Source organism: Brienomyrus brachyistius, unplaced genomic scaffold, assembly GCF_023856365.1.
Source record: "Brienomyrus brachyistius isolate T26 unplaced genomic scaffold, BBRACH_0.4 scaffold237, whole genome shotgun sequence".
NCBI lineage: Eukaryota > Metazoa > Chordata > Actinopteri > Osteoglossiformes > Mormyridae > Brienomyrus > Brienomyrus brachyistius.
In genome coordinates this window covers 1-17,500 of record NW_026042512.1, presented here as the reverse complement: position 1 = coordinate 17,500, position 17,500 = coordinate 1, and the positions used below count along the sequence as shown (strand labels likewise).

At 49.0% G+C, this 17,500-nt stretch overlaps 1 protein-coding gene across 1 annotated transcript in view; it reads right to left on the bottom strand.

The window, feature by feature from the left end:
- The window catches only part of LOC125728322 (serine/threonine-protein kinase Nek6-like), a gene marked incomplete at its 5' end in the record, with an annotated part of 27,605 nt that extends 10,316 nt beyond the window's left edge, over positions 1–17,289 (bottom strand). The window contains 6 exons of the mRNA XM_049005298.1: positions 1,584–1,678; positions 7,589–7,696; positions 9,316–9,424; positions 10,947–11,057; positions 16,968–17,030; positions 17,131–17,289. Coding sequence (XP_048861255.1) covers positions 1,584–1,678; positions 7,589–7,696; positions 9,316–9,424; positions 10,947–11,057; positions 16,968–17,030; positions 17,131–17,289 — 645 coding nt within the window. The remainder of the gene's footprint in view (positions 1–1,583; positions 1,679–7,588; positions 7,697–9,315; positions 9,425–10,946; positions 11,058–16,967; positions 17,031–17,130) is intronic.
- Between the last annotated feature and the right edge of the window lie 211 nt (positions 17,290–17,500).

The window sequence follows — 17,500 nt, the reverse complement described above, 5'->3', positions numbered from 1 at the left end:
TGGGCGAGAGGCAGGGGGTGTGGGGTATGAGCGGGATGCAGGGGGTATGGGGTATGAGCGGGATGCAGGGGGTATGGGGTATGAGCGGGATGCAGGGGGTATGGGGTATGAGCGGGATGCAGGGGGTATGGGGTATGGGCGGGACGGAGGGGGTGTGGGCGGGATGCAGGGGGTATGGGGTATGAGCGGGATGCAGGGGGTGTGGGGTATGGGCGAGAGGCAGGGGGTGTGGGGTATGGGTGGGACGGAGGGGGTGTGGGCGGGATGCAGGGGGTATGGGGTATGAGCGGGATGCAGGGGGTGTGGGGTATGAGCGGGATGCAGGGGGTATGGGTTATGGGTGGGACGGAGGGGGTGTGGGCGGGATGCAGGGGGTATGGGTTATGGGTGGGACGGAGGGGGTGTGGGCGGGATGCAGGGGGTATGGGGTATGAACGGGATGCAGGGGGTGTGGGGTATGGGCGAGAGGCAGGGGGTGTGGGGTATGGGTGGGACGGAGGGGGTGTGGGCGGGATGCAGGGGGTATGGGGTATGAGCGGGATGCAGGGGGTGTGGGGTATGAGCGGGATGCAGGGGGTATGGGTTATGGGTGGGACGGAGGGGGTGTGGGCGGGATGCAGGGGGTATGGGGTGTGGGCGGGATGCAGGGGGTATGGGGTATGAGCGGGATGCAGGGGGTGTGGGGTATGGGTGGGACGGAGGGGGTGTGGGCGGGATGCAGGGGGTATGGGGTATGAGCGGGATGCAGGGGGTGTGGGGTATGAGCGGGATGCAGGGGGTGTGGGCGGGATGCAGGGGGTATGGGGTATGAGCGGGATGCAGGGGGTGTGGGGTATGAGCGGGATGCAGGGGGTGTGGGGTATGAGCGGGATGCAGGGGGTGTGGGGTATGAGCGGGATGCAGGGGGTGTGGGGTATGAGCGGGATGCAGGGGGTGTGGGGTATGAGCGGGATGCAGGGGGTGTGGGGTATGAGCGGGATGCAGGGGGTGTGGGGTATGAGCGGGATGCAGGGGATGTGGGGTATGAGCGGGATGCAGGGGGTGTGGGGTATGCCTGTCCACAAGCCTGCAAACTCACGCCACATATACCAAGAAGTGAGACCCTTACTCCAGTGTGTCAGATCTCCTTACAGAATGCTCATTTGCTCACAGTCACAAGCGGAAATCCGGACACTGCACTTCATTCTCCTCCTCTTCCTCTTTCTAAATTTATTTCACAGATCTGGCCGTTATATTTTCACCTCAGCTGAAATCAGGTCAACATTTCTTCCAACATCCTTATAATATACCCTCTACTCCTTTTCTGCAGAACAGTATCTCTGCAAGAAGTTGACATAGAGACCCAGTTCACACGCAAAAGAGGAACGAGGGCTCAGTGGAAATGGCGCAACCAATATCCGACATCTCGAATAAAAAGAGACCAATCACTGAAATGTCCATGCTCGGCTCCGTCGAGGTCACAGAGTCATGTGACAACGTGACTCAGATTTTACGGGAGTTACGGAGTTCTCCATCGCTACGGAAATAATGCAGTGGAGTTTTTTTGTGGGCGGGGCCTGAGGAGACCGCCGAGTTTCACTTACCTCATAGAGCAGACAACCCAAGGACCAGATGTCAGATTTGAAGTTGTATCCATTCTCGTGGATCCTTTCGGGAGACATGTAGTAGGGCGTCCCCACTGCAGGAAGCAGAGAGACAGCCGTCAGACCGACAGCGAGGGCTGGCGTGGGCAGCGGACACACACGTATACGTATAGTAAATTCAATTCAATTTATTTCTTATATAGTGTCTTTCACAACAGAGCTGTCCCAGGGTGTATTACAACATCAGAGTAGTCACTGGCAGTAATCAGTAATCAAATGATTAATGTATCGAGTAGGAGCCACATTAGCGATATGAGATACCGAGCTGTTAACGAGCTCGCACGTCTTCACCGAATGGCCATCCATCCATCCATCCATCCATCCATCCATCCATCCATCCATCCATCCACGTGATATATTTGTTTTCTAAGGCGTCGTTTTGTTATTTTAAGGTGCGTGTAAAAACAGCCATGCCCAAAATTCGGGGGGGGGGGGGGGAGTAGAGAGACTCCCTCCCCGTTTACAGGATTTTCTTTGGATGAGGACCCCGCCCCCCCCCCGGTCTGTGCGGTGGCCAAATGGCACACGCATAAACCCGTATGCCCCCCCCAAAGGCAGCCGCTGAAGCAGCCGTATGGCGGGGGTGTTTAGGGCCGCTTACAGCGGGCGACGGGGCAGCTTCCGGGCTGCGGGCGTGGTCCTGTGTGGCAGCCCATCCTGCCTAATGAGCGCCCCCCGCCAAACTCAACCCCCCCCCACCGTCCAGTCTAATCAGCGCCAGTCTGCCAATGTAGCACATTACTCAATATGACAAGAGCAGGATAATCAGGGGCTATTCATCACCCCCCCCCCCCAGACCTCCCCCCGCCCACTCGACGGCGCCGAGGTCCACGCGGCCAGCTGAGGTACCCTGACGGAGCGGCGGCGATGTCGCTGGACACAAAATGGATGGAGGGAACTCTGTGGCCTTGATTACCGGCCCCATCGGAACGCAGTGGTCCCGCAGACCCCTCCCCGTGCAGTGCAACTGGCGCCATAAATTCCTCTTAATTCACAGCCGTAAAAAAACGAAAAAAAAAAGAGAAAGATCAGGGTCCAGCTTTAAACCTCGAAGTACGGGACCGGAAAGGGAGCCAGCCGTGGAGAACCCACCCCCCTCCGGTCTGGGGGCAACTCACAGGACGCAAAAAAATAAAAATCAAAACCAAAAGCCAAACTTCTCAGGATTGCCCGGGAGGGAGAACAGTTCTGACCCACTGAAAGTAACGAGGGCGGCAACTGAAGCAGCAGAAGGAGTCTTTACGAGTGCAGTGCAAGGTAACACACATGCAGTGCTTCAAAGCCACTGTACTCACAAATCAAAACGAAACTGGTTTGAGACCGGCCACAGAACATGCGCACAGACGATTCATTTTTCCTCTTGGAATGTCATTTAACATTTTTAGTTTTAAGAAAACAAGTTTATCATTCCCGATTGCGCCCGCAGTAATGGCACGGCAGATTAGGGTAGTCATTTAATCGGAATCTTCATCTACTCACCAGTAAAGGAATATTTTATATCCAAATGACAGTTACGATATAATATTAGCATATCTGTCCCCCGAAATTTAAATAAAGCCGCTAATTAAACCAGTAGGACAATGACAACATCAGAGAACCAGACAACATCAAATGAATGACCCCCCCACCCCCCCTCAGACACAGTCCCTGCCTTTTATATACTGTAAGGGGGGGGGGAATGTCATTATTCGCAGCCGTGTTTCTGCTTACAACCTTCCTTTATGCAAAATTACCTCCATTTTCAGCTTCCCACTGTGCTCATGAGAATTTTTAATAAAATTCTGTCATAAGAATTTCCTCCCCTAAAACCATAAATACAGGTGAAATCCGGCTTTGCTGCAAGCCGCAAGAAACCTGCGAGTTCCTGGGGATTTAAAATATATTTCTAAAACATAAATACCGTAAAACACCACAAAGACCAACAGCGCACAGCAAGACCCGCGTCGCTATGAAAAGCGTCTTCGGCAAGCTTTGCCCGGAACCTTTTCCAGCTCAGGCGAGGAACATAGGTGTGTCACTTCCTTAATTGGGGGGGGGGGGGGGTCATTTGTATAGATTTTAGACAAATGAAAGGCACGGTTATCCTGCCCCATTTTTTATGTGCTGTAATTTGGCACCTTTCATTATCATTTGATTATAAACCCGCCCTGCCTGATCATTCTGTTTATAGTGAAAGAAGGAAAATTCCAATTCTATTTATTCCACGAATGCTATAATGTAACTGTTACTACGTAACACTCCTGTTGTTGTCCTGTTGTTATTGTCGCTGTTGCTTGTGCATCGTTTTCTGTATGAGTGTTTGCATTGTAAAGCGTCCTTGAGTGTGAGAAAGGCGCTATAAAAATATAACTTTCAGGCTACCCACGCCGTGGCCCAAAATCATAAAGCAGAAAATAGCCTCCTTATGGAGCGCAAATCCGGTGAATTCCGTGTGTGTGTTTTTTTTATTTCAGCTCATTATAGACACACACACGCACCTGTATTTTTTGCCAAACAAACCGCCGTATTGAGTTACCCCCATGACGATGATGGCTAATTAAGCAAACAGACGCTTTTTTGGGTGGGGGGGGGGGGGGCATTCATGACAGAACGGCCCGTGCTGGGTGTGTCGGGGGGAGTGCTGGCTATGAGACCACGGCTTGGTTTCTCCAGCAGCACACGTGGGCCCTTTATTAATCTCTTTCTTTCACTCATTCCCTCATTCCTGCCATCCAGTCTCTCGCCGTTGCTCCTGCCATTAGGCTCCGCCTGCACTGGCCGATCGCCTGCCTGACGTTGGGGCATCTCCCACTCCTAATCGCAAACCTGTCCCCGCCGGTGGCCTGTGTCGGTCCCATGACCCCCCCCCCCAGAAGCGAGGGCAGACGCCGCCCGGAATCCTCCTACACAGCAGCCTTTGTGGTGGGAGCTGTCGCCGTGGTGACCAGCTGCGGTCCAGTCCACCCGAGCTCGTTAAGCAGCTGAGTCCGCCGTTAAGCCGGCTTCCGGATGCTAACGAGAGCCGCCTGGCACCCCCACTTCACACACCCGGAAGCAAGGGGTAAAAGGAAAAGCCTCATAAGCGTCTATATCTATGAGCTGGGGGGGGGAAGCACACAAATCAAATGATAGCGCCCGCAGTTACCGCGTGTCGCCCATTGCCTGGTCGGACATAAACAAGCGCAGCCTGTCGAGTTTCCACCTGCCACTTCTCCTCCAGCGTGTCCCGGTGCTATGACCACACCCCTTTCCTGGCTTTGGTCCACTAATGGCCAATAAAAGAGCAGCGTGCAAGATCGTGTCATGTAAATATAAACCAGGGCATTGTGGGAAAAACTCATTAAAATGATCCTGGTGTCGTTCAGTAGCCAGCCCTAACTCACTGTCCTAGAAAAAGACACACTTCTGCCACAGTACTCGCTCACACAAGAATGTCAGCTGAACTGAATTTTGTTCGAACCATATTACAGTGCTAAAAATCCTCAGCATCTACCAGGACAGGAATGAGCAATACTCACACCTAAAGACATAATTAGTTACATAAGGCTTAACGTCCATGACTGCCTCTCCAGTACACCTGCACAATAGGCATGGAGCCTATCCTAGGAAACACATGGGGTACCCTGGATGGGACATGGGTCCATCTCAGGGCAAACACACACACACACACACACACACACACACACACACACACACACACAGAGCCAGGAAAGTCCCAGCACACCTTTCCAGATTGGGAGGGAGGCGGAATTCTGTCTGTCTGTGCTTCACCAAGTCTCAGCAGAACCCAAAAAAACACATGGCGTGATTCTGTAACTGTGTTCGTGTTTATGTCTGTGCGTGTGACCGTGTCTCTGCATGTGTGTGTGTGTGTGTGTGTGTGTGTGTGTGTGTGTGGGGGGGGGGGGGGGAGTTGGGGTTGCATACATCACATCCTTACTTCCTTACCTTTGGGGACATTTTTCAGGTCCCCATTTGGATAAACTCAATTTTATAAAAATCTGTGAATGCAGTCAAAAAAGTTAAAACACCAACAGTCTTGTATTATGTTTGGTTACTTATGGTTAAGGTTAGGGCTGGGGGGGGTTAAGGTTGTCATTGGTGGGATTAGGGTGTGTGTGTGTGTGTGTGTGTCCCACCTCTTAGCAGTGCCGTTACGAAGCCGCGATTAGCCTGACTACCTTGGTTCCTGTAGGAGCAGGACAGACGGGAAACCCACAGAAGGCGGGTTGGTGTGATTCCGCACCACAGACGTGTCTGAGGGTCAGATCAGCACCATGCTGTGAGGATCCACCCTCAGCTGAGCGTCACAGTTTCTCAGAAACCAAGACGTGTTTGACGTGGCTGCATTGTACGATCACAGACGCCAAGGCAACATTTATTTTGGGGGGGGGGGGGAGTTTTGTTTGTTGTATTGGATATGTCTGAAGAGCAGTATGGATCTTCCTTTCCGCAAGGTCGCTGCGTCAAATTTCATGGTCTGAAGAATGATTTGAGCAAAACCCTTAATGCCTAATCACTCTGGGGACTGGCTGACCCCGAAAATGTACCTCACTTTGGATAAACGTGTCTGCTATATGAAAAAAAAACAAACATTCAGAGAGCACTATTATATAACAGCAACCACAGTAAGTCAACGCGAGCACCACCGACGTGGTTTGCCACATGCATTATTATTATTGTCGTAGTTCTTGTTGTTATTATTATTATTATGACTGATTGATTATTTGTTTGTTTTGCCACGTAAATCAAGATTTTTTATCTTCTAAAGGAACTGAATGCAATTCCCTGACACTCAGAATCGGATGCTAATTATGAAGCAACGGAAGACACATAATCAACAGACATATCGAAGGAATTAAGGTTATGAAGGAGCAGGAGACATGAGCTGACTGAGTACGAACACTCAGGCTTGGTTGCTTTGGCATTTTTAACCATCGATCACAGACCGTGGGCCACTCACAGTAAAGCATGACGTTCAGTTACCAGTGAGGATATCCGGGCTTCGATCGAGCTCGACAGCGGTTTCCTTAACAAATCCTGGTTTTAACACTCACTGTTCCTGTAGAGGGGTACCACTTTTTGATACTTTTTGAACTGTGCATGTGTGTGTGTGTGTGTGTGTATGTGGGGGGGGGGCAATTGGCAGTGTCCATCAGCTAGACCAGCGAACACAAACGTACACTGAAGCCTGCCATGACGAACGGACACATACACACACAGACCCACACTCACTGTAACACACATACATACACACACACACACACAGACCCACACTCACTGTAACACACATACACACACACACACACACACACAGACCCACACTCACTGTAACACACATACACACACACACACAGACCCACACTCACTGTAACACAGATACACACACACACACACAGACCCACACTCACTGTAACACACATACATACATACATACACACACAGACCCACACTCACTGTAACACACATACACACACAGACCCACACTCACTGTAACACACATACACACACACACACACAGACCCACACTCACTGTAACACACATACATACATACACACACAGACTCACACTCACTGTAACACACATACATACATACACACACAGACTCACACTCACTGTAACACACATACACACAGACCCACACTCACTGTGAACTCACAATGACGCACCCACACCCACACACACACCCACACCCCCACACACACACACACACACACAGCAGGCCCAACACGCGCTCCCTCTGAGTGGGACGCAGCCCGGCCTGCAGACGTATAATTTTCGCTGTGTTTTCTGTGTCTTAGTGGGAGATCATTAGTCAGTCTCGTCTCCCCTTGCCTGAATTGGCTCTCGCTGCCAGCACTGCTGATGAGGGAGGGGCCATTTCAGGCTTCTATTTCCGAGTGCGGCGTCCCCCGCCACTGGAGCCCCACGAGTACGTGTTTGAAGGACATGGAGGGCGACTTACCTAAGGAATGTGCCGCCGTAGTCTTGGAGCTGAAGAAGCGGCCCAGGCCCAGGTCTCCCAGCTTCACCTCCCCTGTGGCCGTGATGAACACGTTGGCTGGCTTGATGTCTGGGGCACAGAGGTGTGGGGGGGGGGTCAGGCTGCAGGCCTTGAGGCTGTCCACACCCCGAGCTGCCACCCAATCCAAGCACCATCTGTCCCTTGCTGTCTGTCCCTACTTTCCAGAATCTCTCTGTGCTGATCTGTTTCTTTCCTGCCTGTATTTCACCATTCTACCTGCTTGTCTGACTTACCTTATGTTATTTCCCTGTATCTCACTATCCTACCCTGTCTATCTTTATTTTCCAATATCTCACTATCCTGCCTTGGCTGTCTGTATTTACTTTCCTGTATTACACTATCCTGTCCTGGCTGTCTGTATTTAATCCCCTGTAGCTCACTATCCTGCCCTATATGTCTGTATTTACTTCCCTGTAGCTCACTATCCTACCTTGTATGTCTATATTTACTTCCCTGTAGCTCACTATCCTACCCTGTCCGTCTGTATTTACTTCCCTGTAGCTCACTATCCTGCCCTGTCCATCTGTATTTACTTCCCTGTAGCTCACTATCCTGCCCTGTCCATCTGTATTTACTTCCCTGTAGCTCACTATCCTGCCCTGTCCATCTGTATTTACTTCCCTGTAGCTCACTATCCTGCCCTATATGTCTGTATTTACTTCCCTGTAGCTCACTATCCTGCCCTATATGTCTGTATTTACTTCCCTGTAGCTCACTATCCTGCCCTGTCCATCTGTATTTAATCCCCTGTAGCTCACTATCCTGCCCTATATGTCTGTATTTACTTCCCTGTAGCTCACTATCCTGCCCTATATGTCTGTATTTACTTCCCTGTAGCTCACTATCCTGCCCCATATGTCTGTATTTACTTCCCTGTAGCTCACTATCCTGCCCTGTCTATCTGTCTTTACTTCCCTGCATCTATCTTGCTATCCTACCCTGTCTGTCTCTACATTACTCTATCATCCTGCCAAACTCTGATTTATAATGATCTTACTGGTCCATCCTTTGTGTGTCTCCTTCACTCTCTTCTGTTCTCCTCCTCCATCTTCTACAATCCTTTACCGCTCTGCCTTTTCTTCTTTTTAATCTCCATGACATCACACTCCACATGTCTGAGTCTACATCCTCCCTCTCCGTCTTCTACCATCCACAGTGAATCTGACCAAACCTCCTAACGTCGTGCCTCATCAACCTTCAAACTCATCGCTGCGTTAATCCATTTCTACTGCTTATTATGGTATGTCCTTGTCTCAGTTTATGTACGCTGTGTTTGACTGGACTGGCCCTCATTTCCTCCTCCCAGTGTGGTGCCCTGGGGGGTGGGAGGTGGGGGGAGGTTCCTACAGTCCAGAACTGTGCGGCACATCTTGTAGCGTGCCAAGTGGGCAAACCAGCAAGCCACGGAAATGGAGACAGAGTTGATTTGGATGCGGCAGGATCCACTGTGCTGGGATCTCCCTGATAGGAGGGTCTAAATTTCACCTATAGTTTATAGTCTCCTTGTGAGGGGGGTTTCCATAGCAACAGGCACCACCCCTCCAAGAAGAAGATGGCGTAAACAAGGCACCCCTTAGACACACAGGTGGGACCAGCAGATTTGCATGCAAGCATGGCAGTCGGGGGCAGAATCACATGGAAAGAGGGCAGCTGGGGTGGGTATTTACCTCTGTGCATAACCCTCCGGGAATGCATGTGCTCCAGGGCGCTGCACAGCTGTACGAAATACTTCCATATCGTCCTTTCCGGAATGAGGCGTCGCTTCTTCTTAAAGTACTGGGGAGGGGGGGGGCGAGGGCGTATGAGAAACAACACAACTGGGTACAGCTCCCCCCCAGCTCCACGCCCTCTCGGGGGCATTGCCGAGGCTCCCACTGCACATCAAAGGAATTCCTGATCCGGCATTAACATTTTTAACCCTCGCTGTTCCGCCATGTGAGCTGGCAATTAGGGCCCATTAGAAAATACTGCCTAATGAGCTCCGATGCTCCCAATACAGGGCTGCACCTAATTAACACTAATCCCATTAATTAAGCACTGAGATATGTTTAACGTCGCAAAACAACAAATGCTCTCTCTCTCTCTATATATATATATATATTATATATATATAATTGTTATTTCTTTCCCCTTTTGCCTTCAGCCTCTTGACTGAATCTGCATGTCAGGGGATATAATCACATGCATCAATATGACACAGCCGCATTTAAATGATGTAAATATTTTGGTTTGACTGGATAGTCAAGACAATTATTTAAAATAAGTGCATTTTTATTAATAAAAATTTTAAATTATGCAAACTCTCTTCCAAAGAAAAGAAAGAATGGAGAGGAATGAACTGGTTTTAAATGGAAGGAAAAAAAAAATAAAGGTATTATATTTTATTTCTACTTATGAATAAATTAAGGATTCACATTAAACTACATCTAATGAAATATGAAACAGTAACATTTACTTAAATTTGTAATTTCAGTTCCAATAACCCATCCATTCATTTTCTGAAACCGCTTATCCTGTTCAGGGTCACAGGGGGTCTGGAGTCAGTCCCAGAGGCTACGGGTGCGAGGCAGGGAACAGCCCAGGATGGGGCGCCAAACCATGGCATGGTGCATGCAAACAGGCACACGGAGGGGCAATTCGGTAACTCAGCCTCAGCATGGTTTGTGGTTGTGTGGGGAAGGCGGACTACCCAGTGGAAACCCCACGATGACACTGGGAAGACACCTACGCACACGGAACCCTGGCGGGGACTAAAACTCAGGTCCCAGAGGTGTAAGGCGACAGTACGAACCAGTGCACCGCCATGGCAAATTATTTAGACCTACCGCTATTGTATAATTGCCTTCAAAAATCCGGAATATAAATTGAGGGCCACTGTGCAGCTTAGTTCAGGGTCAGAAGTCTGCCTGTAATCAGAAGGTTGCAGGTTCAAATCACAAGACTATTAACCTCCAGTTGATCCGGGGACTGGATGACCCCGGCTTTCTCAAAGAGAAAAGAAAGTGTGTCACTTTGGATAAAAGTGTCCACTAAATATAAATATATATATGTATGTATGTATTTTTAAGAATAACTTGTTTTTGTCTCTTTCCCTTCTTCAGCTGGCAGTGACGGCCCATGCGTCTGACGGCTGGCGAGGAAGTTAATGGAGTGTGACAGCGTCCGTCCCCAGGGGGCGCCCTGCTTGAGGCCTCGCGCAGTGACCCCAAACGACGAGCTGTTCACTTACACGGCTCCCGACTAGCCCCCTCCGCCAAACACACACCAAGCAGTAGTACTGGAGTCTCCGGTGACGCACCTTGATCATCTGCGAGAGGTCACCAGCGTCGGCAAGCTCCAGTACGATGTTCAGCTCATTGTCCTCGATGAAGGAGTCCAGGTACTTGATCACATTGGGATGGTTCAGTTGCTGCAAAGTGACCAAACACAGCAAACCCTCTCAGGTCGGTCACGGGAAATTCTGCCCAACGCCGACACCCAGCATGTATATAAAGTAAAACCATATATAAATGATAAACTCTTTTAGGAGACTGAAGGTCAGTTGATTTCCTAACAATGCACAGACTCTGATAAGATCTTCCTCGGTTATTTCTGTTTTGTGGCAGGTGGTGTGTCATTGCCCTGACCACATATTTGGGCTTAAATATACGACAATGATTTGAAGAGCAGGAGGCCCCAGACAGGCCCCCCCCCAGACACTCAGGGGTTAACTGCTAAGGCGCACAGGCTCGAAATGCCCCCGGGTATAAGATTACAAGGGCATGTTGTACATTCGGCAGGGAGCAATCCCTTTAAATTTAAAGGCATCTCAGCTATTCATAACAATAGCCAGCCGGCGACATCTGCGCAGACAGGCCGTCCAGAGGCAAGCACGGAATGCGCAGGCCCTGCGCAGACCCCATACAACATCGAAAGCCACAAATAGCATCAAGGTCAGCCGTCTGCAGACTTTCCCAGGACCAGAGAGCAGAGGCAAGTTTGGGATAGTTTAGAAATCAGGAGGATGGGTCACATTTCGGACTGAGTCTGTAACCCGAACCCATTTTCGAACACAGCGCTGTACTGCGGCTAAATGGAACAACTGCCGTGAGCTAAACGCCAAACATTCGCCCATTGTTCCACTTAAAAACACAGCCGTGCAGCAATGTCTAACATCTGCTTAGAAAACGTACATTAAAACCTGACGTTAAATTCAGCATGAAAACCGTGCCTTAGAACTAACTCAGAACATTGAATTTCCTCCATTAAGATTCAAATATTATTATGAAAAGAGGTGTATAGTCACAAGGCATTATTCACCACGCATGATAACTTTACTGCTGTTCTCTTTCTATGCAGACGTCAGAAGTCAGAGACGCATCAGTGTTTTGACAGTATCACCGCCTTTACACGATAGCAAGGTTCCCTGACACGAGAGAGATAAAGATTAAACCACTGCTGTCTGCACTCACTTCGCTGATTTATTGATTGCTGCACCTATTTTACAGGGTATTAGTCAGGGCCTAAGAATGTTAGATCACCGGCAGACTGTTAATTAAGCATCGTCACGCCATGCCCACGTAGGGACTGTCTACCTTGCGGCTGTCTGAATGGCAGACGTCTCGCTCCAGGAGGGTTATTCTGAGATGAGATCCTTTGAAGGAACGACACCTGACACGAAAATTTCGGGGCAGTAACTTTAGACACATTCGTGCCCCATACAGGGGATGAGAGATGTGTGAAATATGCAGCAATATGTGCAGAGTGTGCGAGCAAAGTATATACAGGACATAACTAGATGCAGTTGGAACGACAACAATGTATTCCCTGGACAGCCTCATCACCCCCTGCATCTAATCCTTTCCCTTCCCACCCCCCCCAAAACCCTACAATCTCAAGCCCCCCTACACACTCTCCCCACCTCTCCATAAAATCTTTATTAAAAGCAAAGCTTTCTGTGACTTATCTCAATGTAACCAGGTTCACCGGATCCGTGTCTCTGGTTGTCCATTTGACTGCCACCACTGTTTGAATTGAGGTGCGATTTATTCCAAAATGACATTGGTTCTAGAACATTGCACCGGTATGAAAATATCCATTAAATACTTAAATAGTTACGGCGCTCAAGAGATCAAGTGTCTTCTGCAGCTGCCCTTGCTATCAACTAGCACTGGTGCTTCAGTTTTGGTGCAATTTGTTTCAAACATTGATCCAACTCCAGTTGTTCACTCATACAATATTCTTGCAAGGTTTGAAAAAGACCTGCTCAATACATTTTGAGTTATAGGGCTATCAGGGTCAGTTTTAAAAACTGTCCTTCTCGTTGCTGTCACTATATGGCACTACTTCGATTTTGCTGAAATCTACCTCTAAGTTTGGTTAATTCCAACTGGAGTCAAAATTCCAGTTCTGAGTTTGGTTATAATCAGGCCACTTCTTGCAAATGGCGCAGCAGAAGGGTAGTTTTTGAAGCATATCTGTATCCAATGTTAATTTCATCGCCCACCTCAATTAAAAACAAGGAATTCACGAGCTCAGATGCTGAAGAACACCAATATTCTTTATTCTCTCTGATATTATGTAAACAGAATCAGACGATAAGGTCACAGAAGACGGTCAAAAGGCTGTTTATTTCAAAATACACACATGTCTAAAACGTCTAAACCAGTCACATTGTCAGTTCTCTTCCTTCTAATACATACCTACCATAAAGAACTTGCAATAAACCAATTTAAAATCAGGATATCAATTTAACATTTATTCCGCGATAATCCTTAGGAAGCATCTGAAATCTAATGCAATATGCAATGTTCAAAAAACAGTTTGACAGAAGTTGGCTCTTACACAACCATGTAATACGGCAGCAAAATTTTAAAATGGTCTATCCATCCATCCATTTTCCAAACCGCTTATCCTACTGGGTCGCGGGGGGTCCGGAGCCTATCCCGGAAGCAATGGGCACGAGGCAGGGAACAACCCAGGATGGGGGGCCAGCCCATCGCAGGGCAAACTCACACACCATTCACACACACATGCACATCTATGGGCAATTTAGCAACTCCAATTAGTCTCAGCATGTTTTTGGACTGTGGGGGGGGAAACCGGAGTACCCGGAGAAAACCCCACAACGACATGGGGAGAACATGCAAACTCCACACACATGTAACCCAGGCGGAGACTCTAACCCAGGTCCCAGAGGTGTGAGGCAACAGTGCTAACCACTGCACCACCAGGCTGCCCCAAAAATGGTCCATCAAATACTTTTTCAGTTATGATCTCAATGAGACAGTGTTAATGGCAGCAGCGGTCTGGTACAATTCTATAGGTATTCTCTGTCTGGGGAATACAATAAGAATTATTTGTAGAGTATAAGTAAGGCATACAGATTATGTCCAGAGCATGAGGAAATACTTTTCTGCATTATTTACAGGGTCTGTAAAGCCCAGTATGTGCAGAGTATGAACAAGCGCAGTTTCAACACAAAGCGTGCAGGCTCCATCATGTGACCAACGGTAGCTAGTTGCTTAACAGGCTGCACTCCAGATAACTGCTCTGTGTGTGTGTGTGTGTGTGTGTGTGTGCGTGCTACCACCCTGTGGGGGGATTGAGCCCAGATCTACCCATGGTGAACAGGGAATAGCAGGTGACGTAAAAGCAGACAACATGCTAATCCACCATGTCTGCCTTTCTTAGATCTTCAGGCTTTGCGAAGATTCTCGCTTGAACTCCTCCCCGCTGCCCTTTTCCCATTGTCATGGGGCATTTCATGACACAAATACAATAATGGTCGATCCTTGGATGGATGGAGGGGGACATTTTCGATATGGTGGCCACACCCTGCTCGCTCTGGACAGACACGAGGTCAACGCTGGACCTTCAGCATGGGGGTGACAGGGATCTGCTCCCAAATCAGCATCTCAACCAAAATCACTCCCTAACTGTCACCATGTCATGTACTTTCTCTGCAAAACCCAACGTGTTTCACAAAAGCCACACAGAGAATTTCCGTGTGACACAGTCAGCACTGAGAAAGTTCCGGAATATGGAAGTGGACAGAACAAAGGTGAGAAGATGGCGGCTTGGTCTCCATGTGAGACCAGCCTGTAGTTTCAATCCAGATTGGTCCTCAAACTGCACTGCAATTCCAACATTGATCTCTGCAGCCTCCACCAGTTAGCCAAATGCTACGTCCTTCTCTGCGACTCCCGGACGGGACTGAGTTATAGTTAATCAATGAGCATGCACCCTCTGGGCACTGTCAGAACGCGGGCTGTGGATGGATATCAGCCGCTGAGGTGGGGGTTGGGGTTCGGGTAGGCGTCAGGATCGGAGGGTGAACAGCTCGTACAGTATGTAGGAGCACATGCTTGTTACCATGTAAATGTCTCTTTAACTCTACCTTATTCGGGAAAAAGAGAGACAGGATGAGAGAATGAGGGGAGAGAGAGAGAAGGATAAAGAGAGAGAGGGTGATGGGAATAGAGAGAGAGTGAGAGATAGGAGGGATGGAGTGAGGGAGAAAGGGGAGAGAGAGGGATAGAGAGAGAGGGAGAGAGAGCCCTTTACTGTCTAGGGATGCCTCTACACACCATGTCAACAGGATGGGAGCATTAGTACAGCACGGAGCTGACATGTGCTGACTGGAGTGTGTGTGTGTGTGTGTGTGTGTGTGTGCGCGCGCACGTGTGTGTATCTGTGTGTTTGGAATAGGTTTTTATTACATTGTGGGAACCAAATTTCCCCCAAAATGCAATAAAATCTGTTTTTTTTAATGCTGTGGGGAGCATCTTCTAGGTTCCCACAAAGGTCTGTGAATGAAATAAAAAAGTAAAAATGCCAAAGTCTCATATTTTGTTTGGTAAAGGTTAGGGCTGGGTAGGGGTTAGGGTTAGGGTTAGGGTCATTATGTTGGGATTGGAGTTTTCCCCATAGAAATCAATGGAGAGTATAATTAAAGATATAATTACTAACCTGTGTGTGTGTGTGTATGGCTCTGTGTGTGTGTGTGGCTGTGTGTGTCTGTATGTATGTATGTATGTATGTATGTATGTGTGTGTGTGTGATTGTGTGTGTGTATGTGTGTGTGTGTCTGTATGTCTATGTGTGTGTGTGTGTGTCAGTGTGTGTCTGTGTATGTAATGTAAGGATGGGGGTTTGTGTGTCTGTATGCGTGTGTATGTGTCTGGCTGTGTGTGTGTGTGTGTATGTGTGTGTGTCTGTGTGTATGTGTCCGTATGTGTGTGTGTCTGTCTGTGGCTGTATGTCTGTATGTGTCTGTATGTGTGTGTGTCTGTCTGTGGCTGTATGTCTGTATGTGTCTGGCTGTGTGTGTGTGTGTCTGGCTGTGTCTGTGTGTATGTGTCTGTGTATGTGTGTATGTGCCTGTAGGTCTCCCCTAACCCCACACACACTCTTTACATCACACTTTCATGTTTGTTTTTCTTCAGACTCACATGGTCAGAACCTCCCACCACGGGGGAAGCTGATGGACAGGGGGGGTCAGCGGTCAAATGCTCATTCCAGGCACCCCGTGACAGGCTGGGGGCACGTGGGAGGGGGGCACCCCCCCAAGATCCATGTGAAACCCCCCCAGCTGTGTAACCCAGGCAGAGGTGATGCCAGCTCACTGGTGGGGGTGCATCTTTTCATGAAAAACCCACAGCAGAGAATGTGAGGAGGGTGAGAGGGGATTACAGCGCTACTCTCCACTGCCCAGGTCAGACCCCCTTATGAGCTCATCGGCCCTTTGGTGGGGGTGGGGTGGTAATGCAAACTAAAGGGTGAATCGGATGCCAGTGGCATGAGAACCACTCCCATTTCACATCTCGCGTCTCCGCAGAGCCACACTTGGCCCCGAAAACGTGCCGATCCGTTTATGGCTCAAGTCATTTTCCGAGACACAAAAACCCCCCAAAACACGCGAGCACATGTGCGCCGAAGTCTGACTCCTGAAAACAGAAATACATTGTTACCAGGTTAATTCTAGCAGCTCACAAGTAGTGCTGTGGCCCGTGTGACATCCCGTGGGGGGGGGGGGCAGTGGTGCCCCTTCCCACAAGCTGTACTCCCACTTTCTGTCATTACAGGGACCATTAAAGTACAGCACCGAAGCCCAGGAAATCACCACACAAGAAAATGTTTTTGGACCTGACAACCAGACAACCCGGAGGAAACCCCACGATGACACGGGGAGAACCTGAGAACTCCACACACATGGAACCACGGCTGAGACTGGAACCCTGGTCAACAGGGTAGAACTGAGGCAACAGGACTAACCACAGTGCTACCATGCCCCAACGCTTGACATTTATTTTCTGCTATAAAGTCGAATCAAATTTACCTTCAGAAGATCTATTTCCTTGATGCAGTCCTGACGCGCTTTTGCATCCATCATCTCAAATATCTAGAGTGAATAAACAAAAAGAGAAGTTAAAAAGTCCCACATGTTTCCAGTTCATTCACAGAGACCCTCCCCTCACGGAACTCTGCAGACAGAACCATACCTGGACCTTCTTCAGAGCGACCTGCCTGCGCTCCAGCAGGTACGTGGCTCGGTACACCTCGCTGAACTGACCCCTGCCAATCTTCTTTTCGATGCGGAAGTTTTGCCATCGTGCAGCAATACTGGTGTCCTGGGAGTTTCCTCTGTGGGAGCGAGAATATCAGCCTACAGTTACAGTCTGGGAAGTCTGTGTAGAAGGAGCCAGTCTACAATAAGAATCTGAGAGGTCTGCATGGAAGGAGCCAGTCTACAGTAAGAATCGGGGAGGCATGTGTAGAAGGACCCAGTCTACAATTAGAATCTTAGTGGTCGGTGTGGAAAGAGCCAGTCTACAGTAATAATTGAGGAGGTCTGTGTGGAAGGAGCTGGTC